The following is a 19,285-nucleotide window of genomic DNA, read 5'->3' as shown; positions in this document are numbered from 1 at the left end:
TTCTATTGAATACTTTAAAAGTAACGTGACGCGGTAAAACATTTCCAGATACCTAACCATGAACTCGTTTGGGCCAAGATGAAAGGCTTTGGGTTCTGGCCGGCCAAAGTCCTGCAGAAAGAGGACAACCAGGTGGACGTCCGCTTCTTCGGTCACCATCACCAACGGTGAGCATGGCCCGTCCGTCACTGACCGCCCGGTGACCCTGGGTGCCCACGTGTTGGGAGGGCCCCTCCGTCAGCAGCAGGCAGGAACTTAACTCTGACTGAACTTACTCTGAAACAAATCACACGTCCCTTTTTTTTTCTTTTTTTTCCCTTTGTTATCCATTTTTTCCTTTTGTTAAGTATTGATTTATTTTGGGTAATTGTCTTTCCTTTTTTCTTGAAAATTCAATAGGATACGTAAGTACAGGGGGAAAAAGTTAATAAAACCAGGAAACCTGCTACCCAGAACAGAAAATCACTAATGGCTTTGTCGTTTTTACCTTCTGGGTTTGTTTGGGGTTTTTTTGGTCTTGGTTTCTTTTGGGCTTGTGAAGTGAAATGGTCGCGGTTCATGCCTGACGGGGGCAGGGGGGCAGGGTGAGGCAGGGGTTTGGGAGGGCAGGACGTGGTGTCCGTCACCTTCCCCGGGCTCCGTTCAGAGCCACACACTGAAGTTGGTGACTTGGGAGCTGGGGGCCGTGTGGACACTGTGGTCTGGGAAGCTGTGTTCGAATTACACACGTGTCACTCCCAGACCTTGTTTCCAACCTAGACTTTCAGGCTCCTGTTGCGAGGGACATGCGTCCACCGAAGCCTGCGTGCTGGCTTGTGTCACGTGAGAACACGTGTGTCCCCAAGTGAGAACTGGTTTTGTTACTGTAAACTTGGTTTTGCACGTTATTTCATACAAAGACTGTGAACTTCCCTATGAAGTCATAGCTGCTTCCTTCACTGGGACGTTAAGGCCGAAACATTTATCGAGGACTGAAGCGTCGTTCTGAGTGACCCTGTCGCTAGCTAGCGGGGCTGACTGGACGCGGACCAGGTTCTCAGCCGCAGCTGCAGGGAAGGTGCCACGTCTGTGACATGGTCTGAAGGCCTTTGTGAGCCTGTGGGCCTGACCCGGGGGTTTGCGCCATTGTCAGCACTGTGCGAAGCCACACGGCAAGGGACAGTGTTTCTCTCCGTCGTTTTCATTTAAATAGAGGTTCAGTGGCAGGAATTTTTACTGGAATTTAAAAAATTAAAAAGAAACAAACAAGCCAAAAAAAGAAAGTTTCGTGGCAAGAAACCTGCAGTGAATTTCCAAAAGCGTAGTCTGTCCCTTCACAGACAGATGCACACTTCACAGTCACTCAGGGCAGGAGACCACGTAATGCAGAGGGGGTGTGGGCTGTGCTGGTTTCATTGTTCTCTTGCCTCCCCCCCCCGGCGTGTCCCGTCTGCCACCAGGACAGGCAGCCGGCAGCGCACGCGAGGAGGGACACGGAGGACAGTGTCCGGCTCAGCTCCTGGCCCCCAGCGCGGACCCGTTCTCTGGTCCCCCGCGGTGCAGGCGGCAGTAAAACACGCCTCAAAAGGGTCAGTGCTTAGTGGGTCGTGCGGAGCAGGGGCGTCCTGAAGGTCTGCACTACCGCGGGAATCCGTGTGGCGTCAGATACCGTTAACGTAGAAAAACCGAGAGTTTGGGTGTTTGATAAAATGTTCGAACTGGTTAGTGTGTCTTTTACAGTTTTTCATCCACGTTCAGACAGCCTTACGCAATCCTCAACCGTGAGTGGTGTTTTTCTGTCATTTGGTATATTATGCAGATCATATTTTAAAAGAATACGTGAGCTAATCTGTTTGGGTTCTGAAGGGAGAATTACAACGTAACATTACATTGCCGGACTTTTTTCCTCCTAAATTTGTTATTTCCTGGAAGATTTAATTGAAACAATTTTGGACAGACGGGGCTCTGAGGACTTTATTGTGGAAAGTACAGTTAGCCGTCAAACAAGAGTGACGTTGGGTGCCGACCCCCCCCCCCCCACGGTCAGAAATTCATGTCTAACTTCTGACTCACCCAGACCCTTGGCTGAGAACAGCCACTCTGACATACTCTGTGGGCTCCGTGTCCACCCACGGCTCAGCCCTTGAAGACCCACGGCCTCACAGGAGATCCGGAACCCTTTTCCTTTTCTGCTTACGGGTGCCCAACACCATCCTTAAATGATGAGGACGTACCTTAAAAGTGACACTGCATCTTCTTAGAGACTTACCAAACAATGAGCCGCTGCGGTACTGATCACCAGTTCTCGTGAGGCAGCGTGTTACACACGCAGAGGCGGTGGCTGGTAAAGGCCTCGGCTGCGGGTTCTCATCCGTGTCTTTCTGACAGTGACCGCTTCTAAGTGGTCATCTCAGTGGTCCTGAATATGTTCACGCTCTCACCAGCGTCACTGCCAATAAATACTTCTGCCAGCTCGTCCTGTCCGTTCTGGTGGGAGAGAAAATCCTACACAGATAAATGGTCTTGAACTCGTCCCTTCTGAGTCCTCAGTGCAGGACGCACGGCCCCTCCCCAGACCCCGAGCAGGTGGTCTTCCTCCGGGAGGGAAGGCTCCATGGGAGCGTGCTGCCTCCGGGATCTGCAAGGGGCCTTCCCCAGGGAGCAGGGGCGGGCCAGGTCTGGGTACGCCAGCAGGGCTGCCCCTCCGCTGCGGGTGCCGGGGGCCTGCGGGGAGTCACGGGCAGGGGAAGCATGTGATTTCGAGCTCATTTGCCAACAGACCACGGAGCCGTCGGGGAGTGAGTATGTTCAGAGCATTGAGGATCGACAGACGCGCAGATCCTGCCAACGCAGGTTTTCTCCTGTTGGACTCCCCGTGCGTCGCATAACCCACGGCCCTCTTCAGTAGCGGGGCCCAGTCACGGAGCGGTTCCGAGAGAACAGGAATGCCCTCTGAACCGCACGGAGACAGTTACGTCTGCTGTTAAGAGCAGATGTGAATCCATCTGATTATGTCCAAGGGACAAACAGATGTGACTGAACTTGACAATTACCCTGATAGGTCACAGGTGCACCCAGGCCGTCCCCACGGCCAGCCGCAGAGATGGGTCTCAGGAGCACGGCCTGTAGGAGGTGACCGTGTGTTACTGCCCGGCACGTGCTGCTGACCTCAAGAGGAAGGGCAGCCGCTCCCCCACAAGCCCCGTCTCCTCCGCTCCTCGTCGTAGCTGCCGTCCGCTTCATGGGTGGCTAATGGAGCGCGTCCGCCAGGGGGACGCCGTGGGCGGGGTACGTACAGATGTAGCCATGGCCGCTCCAGTCCACGGGTCCAGCCGCCGGCCTGGGACGTAAGGACCACGTGCTGACGCCGCAGAGCACGGGGCTTGTGCTGCAGCGCGGGAGTCTGCTCTCGTGGCTCAGGCCATGTGCCGTGACTCCCTCGGTCTCTTCGGTCCTCGGGCCGGGGCCCCCCGTCGCCGCCGGCCAGCAGGGGCAGCTGACCGTGTGCAGGGACGCCGAAGACGCGAAGTGCAGATCTGTGTGTTCGAGGTGCCACTTGCACACTTGGTCTGGAGGCTCCAGAGAGTCTCGTGCACCTTGCCGCGGTCCGTCTCCCGCGTGCCATCCCCTCTGCTGGGAGCGGCTCCCCCGCTGTGGCGCACGTGGTCCCTTGGCCACACATTGCGTCGCACGTCGCTTCTCAGCTGGGACTCGGTCCCTTCTGGACAGAGGCTCCGCGTGTGCCGGTGCCGCTCGGTCCTGCCCTGTGGTGACGTCTTTCCTCGCCTGTCTGCACAGCAGCTCTGTCGGCAGACGCGGCAGGATTGCCTGCTCGGGACGCACTCGTCCTGCAGCGTGTGTGGTGCCTTCGGGGCACACGGGGGCGTGCGGTCGCGGTGTGAGCGCCCGGGAAGCTGTTCCTGAGTTCTCGCCTCTTCTCGGAACCGCGTATGGTTTTGTGTGTCCGGTAACTTCGGGTCAGTACGAACGTCATTCAGAGACGCATATTTTCGTATCAGTGCTCGGCTGGACGCTGCAGCGTCCGTGAGGACCTGGACCTCCCTGCGGGTGCGCTGGAAGCGCCGCGTGGCGGGGACCCGGGCTCAGACGCCCTCGCGTCGTGCGTGCGGTGCGTGCGGACTCACGGCCTGCGGCTCTCTCTGCCCGAGCCGCTGTGGGCGCCTTCCGTGCCGGGCAGGAGCTGCGGCCGCCGGCCTGGCTGAGGGAAGCTGGCGCGGTGCCGGGCGCGCGTCGTCCGCTGGGGCAGCGGGTCTCCCCCACGGCTGAGGGTGCGCAGCCGCCCCGGGGCCTGCGTTGCACAGGTGGCGTGTAGGGACGTTCCGGAAGTTTCTCACCGCGCTCTGGTGCTCCTCGCAGGGCCTGGATCCCGTCGGAGAACATCCAGGACATCACCGTGAACGTGCACCGGCTGCACGTGAAGCGCAGCATGGGCTGGAAGCGAGCCTGTGACGAGCTGGAGCTGCACCAGCGCTTCCTCCGCGAGGGAAGGTTCTGGAAGTCCAAGAACGAGGACCGGGGGGAGGAGGAGGCGGAGTCCAGCATCTCGTCCACCAGTAACGAGCAGGTGGGGGTCCCCGCGAGCGGCGGCCTGTCGATCGCGGGGGACGAGCGCCCGTTCCTGCTGCCCTCCCCGCGGGGCTCCTGCCTGCCGCACAGACGCCCGCCGAGCGCTCAGCCCTGCCGGGTCCCCTGCAGCCCCGGGCCCGACGCAGCCAGCGACCGGCCGGGGCAGGAGCCCGGCATTCCCACCCCCACCGGGAGCTCCGGGTGCGGGGCCTGCGCGGTCAGAGGGAGCGGAGTGCGCCCGGGAGCCGTGACTCACGTCTCCCCTGTGGGCCGTGACCAGGGAGTCGTACTGTCTGGAGTAACAGGCTGTCCCTCTTTCTTGCCCACAGCTGAAGGTCACACAGGAACCGAGATCAAAGAAGGGACGGCGCAATCAAGGTGTGGAACCCAAGAAGGAAGTAAGTGGCCGCGTTGCGCCGTGTGGGCGGCACGGCCCCAGAAAACGCGTCCCACGCCTCGGTCACGACCGTGTGTCCCCGCGGCGCTCACGAGCACCGCTGTCAGGGAGCCTGTCGTCTGCCCGCCCGCGTCCCGGGAAGAGCTCGTGCGTGGCACAGGCCGCATCTGTCCAGCCCCAGCCCTCCGTCGCGGCGGCGTCCAAAACCTGGGGGCGTCCAAGCTCGGACTCTCAGGATGACGAGTCTGGGGTTCGGAACTGTGGGGTGTCTGTTAATGAACCTGGTCCGTAGCAGTGACTCTGAGCTGGTCGTGGCTTTATAGCTTTATTTAGTCTGAGAAGAAAAGACCGTAGTGTGCGTTTGCCACAAAGTTCTACGGTTTCTGTTCGGAATTATCTTGGCTGTGGATTGCTTAGAAGTTTTGGGGGTTTTCGTTGGGCTGGCTGTGGTAAAGCACAGAGTTTGCCGTCCTGACGCCACCGCCGTGCTAGTCTGGCCGGGCTTGCTCTTGCTGCGGCGGGCGGCCTGTCCCACGTGCACTGTCCTTGTCCTGCAGGAGCCAGAGCCGGAGACGGAAGCCGTGAGTTCCAGCCAGGAGATCCCCACGATGCCTCAGCCGATCGAAAAGGTGTCCGTGTCCACTCAGACCAAGAAGTTAAGTGCCTCCTCCCCACGCATGCTGCACCGAAGCACACAGACCAGCGGCGACGGGCTGTGCCAGAGCGTGTGCCACGACAAGTACACCAAGATCTTCAACGACTTCAAGGACCGCATGAAGTCTGACCACAAGCGGGAGACCGAGAGGGTCGTGCGGGAAGCTCTGGAGAAGGTAAAGCGGCCTCCGAGGGCTGCCCACGACGCGGGCCGTGTCCCGGGGGCGGCCCCTCCCGGCGGGGGTGTGGGGGCCTGCTCCTGGAGCCCTGCGTGCCCCCGGGCTCCTGGGCCGACGGGGAGGACCACGGCTCCGCAGACCCGGGCGCGGGCTCGGGCCGGTCACCGGCTGCCACTCTTGTTGCAGCTGCGCTCCGAGATGGAGGAGGAGAAGCGGCAGGCGGTCAGTAAAGCGGTGGCCAACATGCAGGGTGAGATGGACAGGAAGTGTAAGCAGGTGAAGGAGAAGTGTAAGGAGGAGTTTGTGGAGGAGATCAAGAAGCTGGCGGCGCAGCACAAACAGCTCATCTCGCAGACCAAGAAGAAGCAGTGGGTAAGCGGCCTCGCGGTCCGCGTCGGGAACGTGCGCCGCGTGCGGACGCGGCCGTGCCGTGGGGAAACCCGCGGGCAGCCCTTGTGCGGTCGGGGGTTCACCCCGGCACGGACGGAAGGGCGGCTGTGAGGAGGGTTTCCGCGTGTGCCGGGAGGCGTCTCCGCGGCGCGTCCACCTGACGAGCGTGGCCGGGCCCGTGCGGCTGCGGGCAGGACAGCAGCCTTCAGGACGTGCTCACGCGTCTGTAGGTGCGACTCGCCGTCCCTGCACGGCCCGTGCCCTGACGTCTGCCCGCTGAGTCCTGCCAGGGATGGCCCAGTCCTGACACGCTTAGTGCCCGCAGCATGTTGCTGCCTGACGTTTACACACCACGTTCTTGTCCCTCGACTTGATTTCTGATGGGGACAGTCGCGGGGTCCAGCTCCTCTTAGAATCTGACACGTGGTTCCTTTTCCTTCGTGTCGTGTTTGTGACTCTTCCCTAGACCGGGAGCTCTGAGCCGACCTGCCCCCCCATCTCCGCTAACTGCTGAGGGAAGGTTTTGTTCCCCAAAACTCATAATTTGGTTCCTTGGTGTTGATCAAGTGCAGTAAGATGTCCTGGGATTGCTCACGGGATCCCGACTGTGGTGCTCACGTGGGTCTCCTCCAGTGAATGTTCGCAGGAAAGTGAACGTTGTAAACACTGTGATGAAGAAAGGGAAGTTGAGAACTTGTAGAAGGCAGATGAGTGTGGAAACCGTGTGCTCGAGATCGTCACCGGCACAGAGCCCCAGCGCGGCGTCTGTATTTCTGTCCTCGTGCAACGACCCGAGAAAGCCAGAGGGTGGGCGCTAGACTTACCGGAAGAAACCCCTGTAGGGTTATTGAAGAATCAAAGAAACAGGCAGAGGCGGCTGTGACGGGGCAGGAGCTCTGCGGGGTAGCCTTTCCGGCCGTGGGGCCGCCCGAGCCGCGCTGGCTGCTCCTTCCCTGGTGTTTGTCGCCCTCCGCGTCGCCCGCCCGTGGCCGCAGCGGGGTTTCTGTCTCCCGCCGGGCGCGTGTCTGTCCCGCATCTTCCCCGTCCGCCCACCGCTCGCGGACGCTTGGGCCGTGTGCTCTGGGGAACACGCCGCAGGGAACGTGGGGCCGCCGGTATGGTTTCCGCGTCCTGATTCCGCGTCCTTTGGGCAGACACCAGCAGTGGGATTGCTGGACTCTAGGGCGGCTCCGTTTCCAGCTTTCCGAGGACCCTCCACACTCGTCCAGAGCGGCTGCCCCGGCTCGCCTTCCCACCAGCAGCGCACGGGGGCCGCCCTCTGTCCGCACCTCGCCGCAGCCCTCCTTTCCCGTGCCGTGGGAGCTAGCCGTCCCGACGCTGTGCGCGGTCCCTGCTGAGCGTCCTTCGTGATTCTGGCGGTCTGCTCTGGAGACAGATCTGTGCGGCCCTTTGCACATTTGTAAAATCAGGTTGTTTTTTCTATCGAATTGTAGGAATCGTTTATTTGGGACATGAATCACATACATCAGATGCAGGATTTGCAGATATTTTGTCCCCTTATGTGAGCTACCTTTCCATTTTATTATTTCCTTTCCTGTGCAGAAGCTATTCATTTGATGTTGTCCCATTTGTATTTTTTTGCTTTTGTTGCTTTTGCTTTTGCTGTCAAATCCAGAAAATCATTGCCAAAACCGATGTCAAGGAATTTACTGCCTATTTTGTTCTAGAAGTTTAAGCTCTCGGGTCTTACATTCGAGTCCAGTTAGTCCATTTTGAGTTATCTGGTGTTTGGGCTACAAAAGTGGTCTGGTTTCATTCTGTCGCATGAGGCTGTCCGGTTTTCCCACTGCCACTGCCTGCAGAGCCTGCCTTTTCCACACTCTGTGTCGTTGGCCGCTCTGTTGTAAAGTAGCTGACCGTGTCGGTGTGGATCTACTTCTGGGCTCTGCTCTGTTCCCTTCCTCTGTGCATCTCTCTCTGTGCCGGTAGCAAACTGCGTTCGATTTCCCCGTTGTTTTTGATGAGGAATTTGACGCTCACGAGAGTCCACAGAGTCCCTAAGCACATTCTGTTCGCCCTGTCATGTCCAGCATAAACTGTTATAATCACATCTTAGGACAAAAAGTTCACAGGTTGACAGATGCCGAAAACGGATGTTAAGATGAGCTACGGCTGAGAAACGCTGGGACGGTTCCCCTCGAGACGGGTCCGCGTAAGAACCTGTCGGGGTCCTCGGCAGCGAGGAGGGCGCTGCCCACAGTACTGGCTACAGGGGAGGAGCCAAGGTGGAAGGTAAAAACCTTGGCCCAAACTCACAGGAGTCATTAGCACACACCCAAGATTCAAACTCGGGACTCATTTCAGCTGTTTCTGACTTGACTGAAATTACAGTGAGATCGCAGGAAATCTTTGTTTGTCCTTTGGTGGCCTGTGCCTCTGGTCACATCCGAGAAACCATTGCCAAACCCAGTGTCCCGAAGCTTCTGGCCTGCGTCTCTTCCAGTGTTTATCGGTTTGGGCCTTACATTGAAGTTTTTGATCCGTTTTGAATTAATCGGTGTGTGTGCCCTTGGGTCGGGGTCCGGCCGCCCCCTGACTCCCGCCTGTGGACGGGCAGTTTTCCCGGCTCAGTCTGGTGAAGACGCTGTGGGCTCCCCGTCGAGGGCTCTCGGCATCCTTGTCAGCAGTCCTTCCGCTGTCTCGTGAAGGTTTCTTTCTGGGCTGTCTGTCCACCTCCCCTCGTCTGTCTGTCTCTGTGCCAACAGCACGTGGTTTGGTTACTGCAGTTTTGTGTGGTCGGTTTGGGAGGAGGAAGTGTGAGTCTTCCCGGTTCTTCTTTGGGGTCATTTTGGCTCTTTGGGTCCGTGGAGAGTCCACGCGACTGTCGGGATGGGTTTTCTGCATCCGAAAGCCGTATCGTTGTGCTTCCGATGGGGAGGGCACTGGAGCGTGGATGGCGTCGGTCCCGTGGACGTTGTAGCAATAGGACGTCCTCCGGCCCACGAACGCGGGGCGGGTTTCCATTTGTCCGTGTCTGGAGTAGTGCGGCTTCCCCCTCCGTGGTCACCTTCATTCCTACGTATTTTATTTTTTGCTCAATACAAGTGGCAAAAGTGGGTTCGTGCCTCATTCCTGATTTTAAAGGAAAAACTTCCAGGTTTTCACAGAGTGTGATGTTTGCTCCGGGTTCTTTGTACGCGGCAGTTTCCTTCTGTTCCTATTTCGTTGAGTGGTTTTTATCACGAAGGGTGTGTTGCATTTTGTCGGGTTATGCTGCACTCACAGGATGAGGTAGGAGGCGCTTCCGATGCTACAGCGTTTGGGGAAAGTTGGGGAAGGCTTGCTGTTAGTCCTGGTTGAACTATATGCTGGGATTTACCAGAGTAACTAGCAAGTCTAGGGCTCTTTTTATTGAGATTTTTGTCATTCAATATGCTTAAATTTGAGTTAGTCTTGGTACGTTTTATTCTTCCGGGAATTTGTCCATTATCTAGTTTCTTCAGTTTTCTAATATGGAATGGTTAGTAGTACTTGCTTAAACTCCTTCGCAGTTCTGTAGAGTCCATCGCAAGCTCCCCACGTTCATTTCTGATGTTAGTAATCTGAGTCCTCTCGGCCCATTTAGCTAAAAGACCGACGAGATCAGTAACAAGCGCTTTCTCTTCACCCTCGGAGCTGCTGGCTGGTGTGCAAGCGCTTCTCCACGCCCGGCTCCCCCGAGCACGTCTTACAGGACAAGCCACAGGGGCCCTCAGCTTTGGGGTATCTGGGAATTTCAGAATTTATCCGTCACGTTTAGAAGGACGGTTCTGCTGAATCTCAGATTCTGCATCGGTGGTACCTGCCTTCTGCTTCTGGAGTTTCTGACGACAAGGCTGGCGGTGACGCCTGATGATCTCCTGTGCGTGACCGTTTCCCTCTAGGCTTCCAGGATTTCTGGTAACCTGGACTTTCGGAAGTTGGGAGATGACGTGTCTAGATGTGTGTCTCATCGACTCTGACGTGGAATTCCTTGAGCGTCTTGGGTGTTTATGTTCACATCCCCTGTCGGATGGAGAGGTTTACAGCCATGACCTCCTCGCGCGATCTCTACCCTGTCCTCTGTCCCTCCGTGACAGCCCCAGCTCGTGTGTCCGGGTACAGCGGACAGTGTCCCGCCGTCCCTCCGGTTCTGCTGACTTTTCTCCCGTCCCGTCGGCTGCTCAGATTGGCTTGCACAGAACCAGTGTTTTAGCCGATGGACTTCTCAGCTCCAGATTTTCTTTCTGGTTGCTTTTCAACGGAATTTCCCCTGTGTTCACGCGTCACTAACTTCCTCCACATCTCTCTCGTTCTTTGAGCATCTTTAAAACTGCTACTAAAGGTCTTTAATAACCTCTGCTGTTGAGCCCTTTTCAGGGACAGTGTTATTTTTCTTTGAATGTTACTATTTCATCATTTTGTGAGGCTGAACACTGGACATTTGAGTCTAATTGTGGGGTAACTCTAGAACTCGTTTTTCTCCCCCTTTTCGGGTTTGCCCATTTTTGTCGTAGGCTCTTTGTGCTGAGACTCAGTCTGAGGCGTAAGCCGAGGCTTTGTCAGGTCTTTCCTGAGCCGCCGCTTACGTGCAGCCCCCCACGCCTAGGCACAGCTGCCCCGGGCAGCGGCCGGTGGGAGGCACTTGCTACTGTGCTAAGAGCCCATATGGACCAAAATTCATCAACTTCGCCGGGAGCTTGGCAGCCTGCAGGAGACTCTAGTTCTCCAGAACAGTTCCTGGAGCTGCCCACGCGGGGCGAGATGCCTGATGCTTCCCGCCCCGCCCTCCTTCCGGAACCCTCCCTAGTGCGTGCGCTGCTGGCCGCGAGCCGTAGAGGTGAGGAGTCCGTGTGCCAGGGGTGCCCACGCTCGCCGGGGACGGACCCAGCGCCGCGGCCCCCACGGCCTCCCTGTCGCCTGCCGCCCGGCCCGCTGCCCGGCACACGTGGGTCTCCTGGCGGCCGGGCTGGCAGGTTGAGCCGCGCACGGGCGGCTTCCGAGGCTGCGGTCTAACCAGGGCCCTCTTTCTCCCCGCAGTGCTACAACTGTGAGGAGGAGGCCATGTACCACTGCTGCTGGAACACGTCCTACTGCTCCATCAAGTGCCAGCAGGAGCACTGGCACGCGGAGCACAAGCGCACCTGCCGCCGGAAGAGATGAGGCCGTCCCGGCGCGTGCTCCGCACACACAGCGGTTTTTGTTTCCGAGAAGCCAAAATTGTTTAGAGTTTGCTTCCCATTTTGCACCAGCCTTTAAACACTTTTCGTGAAGAAATTTTGCACAGTAGTTTAAATCTTTTGTTAACGCTCCTCCGGAGTTTTTCAGGGGGTCAAAGTAACATCAGTGGAGGGTATCATTTTAAATAAATTTTAATTGAGAATTTGTTGCATTTTCAGCAAATTTTAAAACATTTTTAGGTTTTACAGAGATTTTAACCTTTAAACAACAGATCTTTAAAAAACAACAGGTGAATACAAGCGAGTTAAACAGAGACACACTTAAAATAGATCTGAATGGAAGAAGTACAGAACTGTTTCAGAAATAAAACATACTACCTTGATGTGAAATTTATTTCTTAACCTTGTTGAGCTGGTTTTGTTCAGCTTAATTTCCTGTTTAAAGGCATTATCTGTTGGTTATGCCAGTGGGTGTATGACTGAATTTAGGGAACAGGGTTGACACGGCAGGTGCTAGTCCTGCGTATTTTTTCTTAAATATTTCCCAATTGTGTTTTTCATTATTTCTTTTCAATATATAACTTTTATAACAAATTATTAGCTTTGATCTTGTAGTTTAAAATTGCAGGGAACTGGGGTAATCTTTTACTGAGCTGGATCTTAGAGAAAATGAATATTTAAATTTTAAAGTTTGCACATTTCATCTTTGTCCTAACATGAGTGCTTGTAACAAGATAAAAAATAAAAAGCCAAAAACTACCTTTCTCCACCCATGGAATTACAGAAGAGGCATACAGATTTCTTGAATGCTTCCCTTCCCTCCCCGGGTATCATCTGATTGCCTGTTATCTGGTGTCACCGCGTACATTGTAAATTAATACTGAAGGGAAAGAAAGCACTTACGTTTCACAGAGGCCGTTATGTTTATAGTAATGGGTCACTGCCCACTAATGAAGTCCATCACTGTACACAGAATGAAGAATAATGCATGTTAATTTTCTTGTATTAAAGATGCCGTGATTTGTAAAAAGTCTGTATTTTGCGGAATGTCTGGATTAAGAAGCGTTACCAGTAGGAATGGATCGACAGTTGAATAAGGATTTTTTACAGATAAATAAAATTCAGCCAGGGAAACTTAAATTACTTTTTTTAAAAAGAAAAATCTCACCGTTTGTTTTTTCAACGACTGATCTTAGACCAAGTCAAATTCCCATCTATCATTTAGTTATTTTTAAAGGTTAGAGAAATAATTTGTAAATATTTATTTAGTCCTTTGATATTTATTAAAGCAATTACACACCATGGAAGTGAAAGAATCAGGAGGAAAACCTTTTAAAAAGTTTTCTCCAGGTTTGTCAGGGTCACTCTAAAGATGGAAAAGTAACCAAGTCTTCTGTGAAATAACCCTCCATCCGGGCCTGATGCCGTCCGGGCGCCGACGTGAGTCAGTTCACAGGCTGCTGCCCAGCGGCCACGGGGCATCGCATCCGCCCTCGCTGTGTGGCTGTGGGCGTCGCGGGGGCCGTGGTCGGACTGACACCTTGTAACCGAGAACGCTTACCTTCTCTGATTGTTTTTCAAGTTTTAAAACTTCGATCCACCCCTATGAGAGCAAGTTATTGTGGAAATATTTTTGGTGTAAAATCATTCCAGAGTATGTACTATTTAACTGATAGCTGCATGAAAGTAAGATTCGTGTTCCTTTGGCTTTTTTGTCTCCGTTGACACGGTTGCACATTTCCAAGTTACTACAGTGTGAAAACTGTGTGTTAAAAAAAAAAAAAAAACAAAATTAAAAAAAAGAGATTGTGGCCTGGTTTTGTAAAAGTTTTAGGTAAAATTACAACTGATTGTTTTAGGAGTCATTATAAAAATTTTCTGCGAATCATAAAGCTATATCAAGGTGTTGCGCTTAGCCACTACGCACATTGTAATTACTCATTGTGGCTGTCCAGTTCTACAACGCATTCTGGCATTTTGTAAGCTGCTCTGACTAGCAATATATAGATTCATTTAATGTGTTAACATTGGTTAATAAATGTATTTAAAAAAACTGACTTTAATAAATTGGTCTGCTAGAGGGGAAGGGGTGAAACCAGCAAACACGGCCGGGTCCCGTGGTGACCCTGTGCTGTCGCTTACCCGTGGGCCACTGGCTCTCCGTGGAGGCAGGTCTTCATCGTCCACTTAAACTTTTAAGCTTTCATCAGTCCTGAAAAACACTGGAAGTACTTTCATTGTTTCTTGAAACATTTAGGTCTGACTTCAAAACCCACGTTCTCACGCCTTACGCTAGGCTGAACATGGCCACTTCTCGTATCAAACCCATCCCGCGAACCGACGTCCGCAAAGGCTGGCCTCACCCTCCAGACAGTCAGGCAGTGCCTGGCTTAGGCCGTATCCATGCCTCGGCACGTGGTTCTCGGCTGTGACCGCCAGGGTCGCAGGAGAGCTCGCGGGGACGCTGCTGGACTCAGCCCAGCTTCTGCCCTGCTCAGCACGTCCCAAGTGTTGGCGACACGGCCGTCTTTCACGAAAAGCCACCTACGTTCACAAAATAAGCTGCATAAAATTTTAGTATTTTAGAGATTCCTCCGGCCCATCTAGAGGCTCCCCACACCCTAGAAGGGTCCAGGTCCCTCGGGTGTAAAATCATTCCAGGGTATGTACTAAAGCCCCTGATCCAGGGGCTTGGGCAGGGAGGCCGTGGGGGTCTTGTGACTGTGACTTACATCAGACCTTCTCAGACTCGTGGACGCAGATCACCTGGGAACCCAACTAAAACGCAGGGTCTGAGCTGGACGTCTGGGGTCGGAGGAGCTGGTGCTCTGCCATTTCTCAACCTTCCAGGTGATGCGGATACCGTTGGCCAGGGATCACGGCAGCGAAGCAGGGCGCGGGAGGGCTAACCGCGCTAAATGCACAGAACGCTGTCAGAGGAGACCTTTCAATGCGGGCACGCAGGTAATTTTAAATTTCCTAGTCGCCGTATTAGAAGGAGCAGGTGGCACTCAACGTATACATCTTAATCTAATGTGTCCAGAATATTTCAATATTTAATATATCAGTTAATGAGCTATTTATCATGCTTGTTTGCACTAAGTCTTCAAAATCTAGTTTTAGGCTTTCAGCCATCTCCATCGGGACCGGCACGTGTCCTTCATGTGCGGCTGGCAAAGCTCTCGAAGACCTTTGTCTGAGCAGGTGATGCTGCGTCCCCGCCTTTCCGGAGGCCGGGGCTGACGACACCCAGGGATGTGCGAGCGTCTCCACCACACCTGGCGGCTGACAAGAAAACCACCTGTTCCTGCCAGCGCTTGAGCTGCGGGGAGGCTCCTGTTTCAGAGTCTGAGGTGTAGAGCCGGACGTTTCAGTCGGGCAGCCCCGGCCAGGGATCCGAGGTCTACAGACTGCTACGACAAAGCGAAAACCTGGATCCAGTCCAACGTCTTCGTCTCCCACTGGAGGGAAGCAGAGGTCCCGAGCTGCTTGGGGTGGAGCGCCCCGTTGCTAGCATCAGCCCCGTGAGGGCTGCGAGTGGCTTCGTGTACGTCTTGTAGTGACCACAGGCCCGGTCTCCAGGAACAGGGCCGAGTGTTGCTGGAGGGGCAGGAAGGACGCCGCGGAGTTCAGAAGTCAGATGCCGGGATACAGTCACGAGCAGGACAGACATTAGCTGTCCCTGTACGGTTCACGATCTAGTGAGGGCATCGGCTACGTCCAGCATCGGCTTACAAACCAGACTCGCGTGAGGAAAAAGTGCGAGATGACAGGTGCCGAGAAAGCACAGAGTAGGAAGGAGAAGAACTGCGGAAGGCCAGCAAGTCTGATCTACAGGCCAAACTCTGAAAGGTGAGCAGGAGGTAGCTAGCAAGAAGGGCGTTCCAGAAGACCCAGGATCCATTTGGGGAGGGCTCCTTTTTCTCCTTTTTACTTTTGCGGTGCATATGACTTTTAAATCAGGAAGAGTTAGGAAAAAACTCTGCTAAGAGGTCTACAGGGTTAAGGGTAGTGGGGAGGAACGGGATCCGCCGAAGGCCTGCCGGAGGGGACGCTCGTGGCGCCACAGACTAGTGAAGGCTGCAGAAGAGGGGCTGGGGCCAGACGGCCAGAGACCCCCCGAGAGGTTGGTGAATGAACAGGGAAAAGAAAACCATGAGGGAAGTTCCGTTCAGGACAAGAAGAGCCACTAGACTGCCGTCAACCTTGGGGAGGATAAGGTGGTCCCCATCGAACCCAACCTTTATCCAGCAACCAGGGTGCCCGTCTGCTTGCCATGGGGTCGAGCAGCACATGCCCAGGACCCAGAAGGGGCCGGTCCACCTGCGCGTTATGCGACAGCGGCACACCTCCCCGTGGGCTGTGCAGCCGGTGCGGCCAAGAACCAGCCCCATCGCTGCTCACCACATTCCTCAGAACCCCCGGAGAGTGTCGGACCGAGCAGATACCCACAGAAAACAGACACCCCGCAGAAATCCAGGAACCCTGAAAGCGGTTTGGTTCTCTGCACGCTCAAGGAAACACCATGCAGGCCTGATGGCAGCTGCAGTGACCTCTGTGCAGCAAGGTGGCCAGAAGACCGCCCAAGAGGTCCCCGCGTGGACATCCACGGCTGGCGGGGGTGGGGGATGACGCGGAGACGTGCACCAGAGGCCGGTGAGCAGGCAGAGCTCCGGACGGCCGTGCTCGGGAATGGGTCCACCGGCAACCTTCAGGAGCCCCCTCCGGCAGCCTCCGCACCAGGTCAGGACACCCCCGTGCCCCAGAGCAGAGCCCACACAAGTCCGGCTCCACAGCTGCTCCTTTGCTTCTGGTGCAGCAGTCAGAGCAGTTCTGAGGTCAGAAAAGACCCAGGATCAGGGACAAGGGAGAAACCACAAACATGGCACTACCTTTGGGAAGACAGGAGAGAGGTTTCCAGTAGCCAGTCAACCGAATTTTAAGAACCACAGAAGACATAAGCTTAACAATTCTGCCACTGGGCACAAGAAGACTGACAGAGGCTCCCATCCAAAGGCAGAGGTGAGCCTTTCAGTAAGCGCCACAGCTCGGATACTGAAGGTGACTGGCGAAGACCAAAGGAGGTGTCTGCTTCTTTAAATGCAAGAACAACAGTGCAAAAAATACAAGGAACATGAAAAAAATCCAGGAAACATTACCATCAAAAGATAATTCCCTGGTAACCAAGCGTAAAAGCATGAATTTTGTGACCTAGGTAATAAAGAATTAAAAAATAGCTATTTTGTAGAAACTCAAAGAGCTACAGGAAAACAATTCAATGAAAAAAAAATTGTAAGTTCAAAATAAGATATTTACCAAGGAGATAAAAATCACTTTAAAAAGTACCAAGTAGAAATTGTGGCACTGAAAACCACCCATGAAACGAGAAAGGCATAGAGCCCATCTTCAGCAGCGCAAACGGAGGAATGAGCGAATCCGGGCCCGGGATGCTCAACCCAGTCAGTGCCGAGCGAAGCAATGAAAAAGACCGAAGAAAACCCTTGTGCACTCTGGGATCCAGTCAGAAGAACAAATATTAGAAGTGGGGTTCCAGACAAAGGGAGAAAGGGGCAGGAAACTTATTTGAAGTTATGATGGCGGACAACCTCCCCCACCCAGGGAGCCCACTGGACTAACGAGTTCATGAGGGTAATAGATCACCCTAATACCTCCTTGCAAAAAGAACATTTTTAAGACACACTATAATGAAACTGTCAAAATGTAACATAAAGAACGAATTCTAAAAGCAGCTAAGGGGGACAAAAAAGATTATCACCCAGAAAGGAACCGTTCGTAGGCACTCAGTGGACATCTCCGCAAAAACCCTATAGGCCAGAAAGGAGAGAGTGTGAGGACACAAGGTGTTGAAAGAAAACCTGCTGGCCTAGAATTCTGTCTGGCGAAGTCACCCTTCAGATATGAGAAAGAAATAAAGGTCCTCCTGAACAGAAGCAGAGGGCGTTTGTCCCCACTGGACCCGCCTTCCAAGAAATGCTGAAAGATACAACTTACGACATAAAAATACAAGAAAATACACAGAACTAAAACAACAACAACAACAAAAAACCCCCTCTAATTCTGTAATAGGATGCTGTTTTAGCCATTTATAATAAAAGGCAAAAGGAAAGGAATATTAAAACTAATTATAGTTACTGTAATTTGTCACTGAATACATACTATAAAAAGAGCTAATGACAAAGTAATTTACAGGGGAGAGACCATGTGAAGCTTCTGTATCCGAGCACAGCCGCATCAGCTGAAAGCGGACTGCGGGCTCCAGGAGATGCCTTCCGTGAGCCTCCGGTTACCACAAAGCAAGACCTGACCGTAGATGCTCAAAGGTAAAGAAAAGAAGACAGGAGAAGATCACAAATTTACAAAGGGAGGCGAAACCAGTGAAAAAGAAACGGTGGAAGTACAAAGCCACCCGAAGGCAGTAAGAGGCCACTGTGAACCTCACGTACGGACAGCCACTCTGAACGCGGAGAGACTGAACGGACCAGCCGAAAACTACAGAGCAGCCGGACGGATAAAGCACAAGACGCAACCACGCGTGTCCTGAGAAAACCGACCTCAGGCTTGAAGGCACACACAGGCTCAAACTGAAGGGATGGAAAGTGACACAGAAGAAAGCAGGAATAGAAAGGCTTTCATCACACAAAAGGGACCTTGGGTAAAAAATGGTAACAAGAGACAATGAAGGTACAACATCCTTTCCTGATTAAAACTCTTCAGAGTGCAGGGACAGAGGGAGGAACGTTCCTCAATATCATAAAAACCATCTATGAAAAGCCCACAGAGATTATCGTTCTCAATGGGGAAAGCTGCAAGCTTTTCCCTTAAAATCAGGAACACGACAGGGATGCCCACTGTCACCGTTCTTGTTCAGCATAGGACTAGAAGTCCTAGCCTCAGCCATCAGACAACAAAAAGAAATAAAATGCATCCGAATCAACAAAGAAGTCAAACTGTCTCTTCACAGATGACATGATACTTTATATGGAAGACCCAAAAGACTCCACGCCCAAATTACTAGAACTCATAGAGCAATTCAGTAATGCGGCAGGATATAAAATCAGTGCACAGAAATCTGTTGGTTTTCTATACACTAACAATGCCACTGTAGAAAGAGAAGTTAGGGAATCGATCCCATTTACAACAGCACCAAAACCCGTAAGATACCTAGTAATCAACCTAACCAGAGGTAAAAGATCTATACTCCAGAAACCCCAGATCACGTATGAAAGAAATAGAAGAAAACACAAAAAGATAGAAAAACAGGGGTGCCTGGGGGGCTCAGTGGGTTAAGCATCTGCCTTTGGCTCAGGTCATGACCCCAGGGTCGACCCTGGGATCGAGCCCCCGTTGGGCCCCCTGCTCAGCTGTGACCCTGCCCCTCCCTCTGCTCCCCACTCCATCCTGGTCGCTGTCACTCTCTCTCTCTCTCTCTCTCTCTCTCAAATAAATAAATAATCTTTTTTAAAAAAGGATGGAAAAACATTACATACTCAAGGATTGGAAGCATAAACATTGTTAAAAATGTCTGTGCTGCCCAGAGAAATCTATACTTTCAATGCCTACTATCAAAATACCATTGACATTTTTCAAAGAGCTGGAATAAACAATCCTAAAATTTTTTTAGAACCAGAAAAGCCTCTGAATTGCCTGATTTGGTTCAAAAAAGAAAAAAAAAAAAAAAAGCTTGAGGCATCATGTTGCCTGATTTCAAGCTCTATTACAAAGCTGTGATCACCAACACAGTATGGTACTGGCACAAAAACAGACACATAGAGCAGTGGAACAGAATGGAGAGCCCAGAAATAGACCCTCAACTCTATGGTCAACTAATCTTCGACAAAGCAGGAAAGAATGTCCAATGGAAAAAAGTCTCTGCAGTAAATGGTGCTGGGAAAATTGGACAGAAGAATGAAATGCGACCA

At 53.1% G+C, this 19,285-nt stretch overlaps 1 protein-coding gene across 6 annotated transcripts in view; it reads left to right on the top strand.

Annotated features, from left to right (window-relative positions):
- Window positions 1–13,402, top strand: part of ZMYND11 (zinc finger MYND-type containing 11) — a 117,956-nt gene extending 104,554 nt beyond the window's left edge. For all 6 annotated transcript variants that reach the window (XM_044228261.1, XM_044228262.1, XM_044228265.1 and 3 more), the window contains 6 exons: window positions 49–167; window positions 4,357–4,564; window positions 4,896–4,964; window positions 5,521–5,793; window positions 5,983–6,168; window positions 11,206–13,402. In XM_044228261.1, the coding sequence (XP_044084196.1) occupies window positions 49–167; window positions 4,357–4,564; window positions 4,896–4,964; window positions 5,521–5,793; window positions 5,983–6,168; window positions 11,206–11,328 (978 nt within the window). In that variant the 3' untranslated portion in view covers window positions 11,329–13,402. The remainder of the gene's footprint in view (window positions 1–48; window positions 168–4,356; window positions 4,565–4,895; window positions 4,965–5,520; window positions 5,794–5,982; window positions 6,169–11,205) is intronic.
- Window positions 13,403–19,285: the final 5,883 nt, after the last annotated feature.

The sequence above is a fragment of the Neovison vison genome, chromosome 12, assembly GCF_020171115.1.
Source record: "Neovison vison isolate M4711 chromosome 12, ASM_NN_V1, whole genome shotgun sequence".
NCBI classification, from domain to species: Eukaryota; Metazoa; Chordata; class Mammalia; order Carnivora; family Mustelidae; genus Neogale; species Neogale vison.
This window is presented reverse-complemented; position numbering and strand designations above follow the sequence as displayed.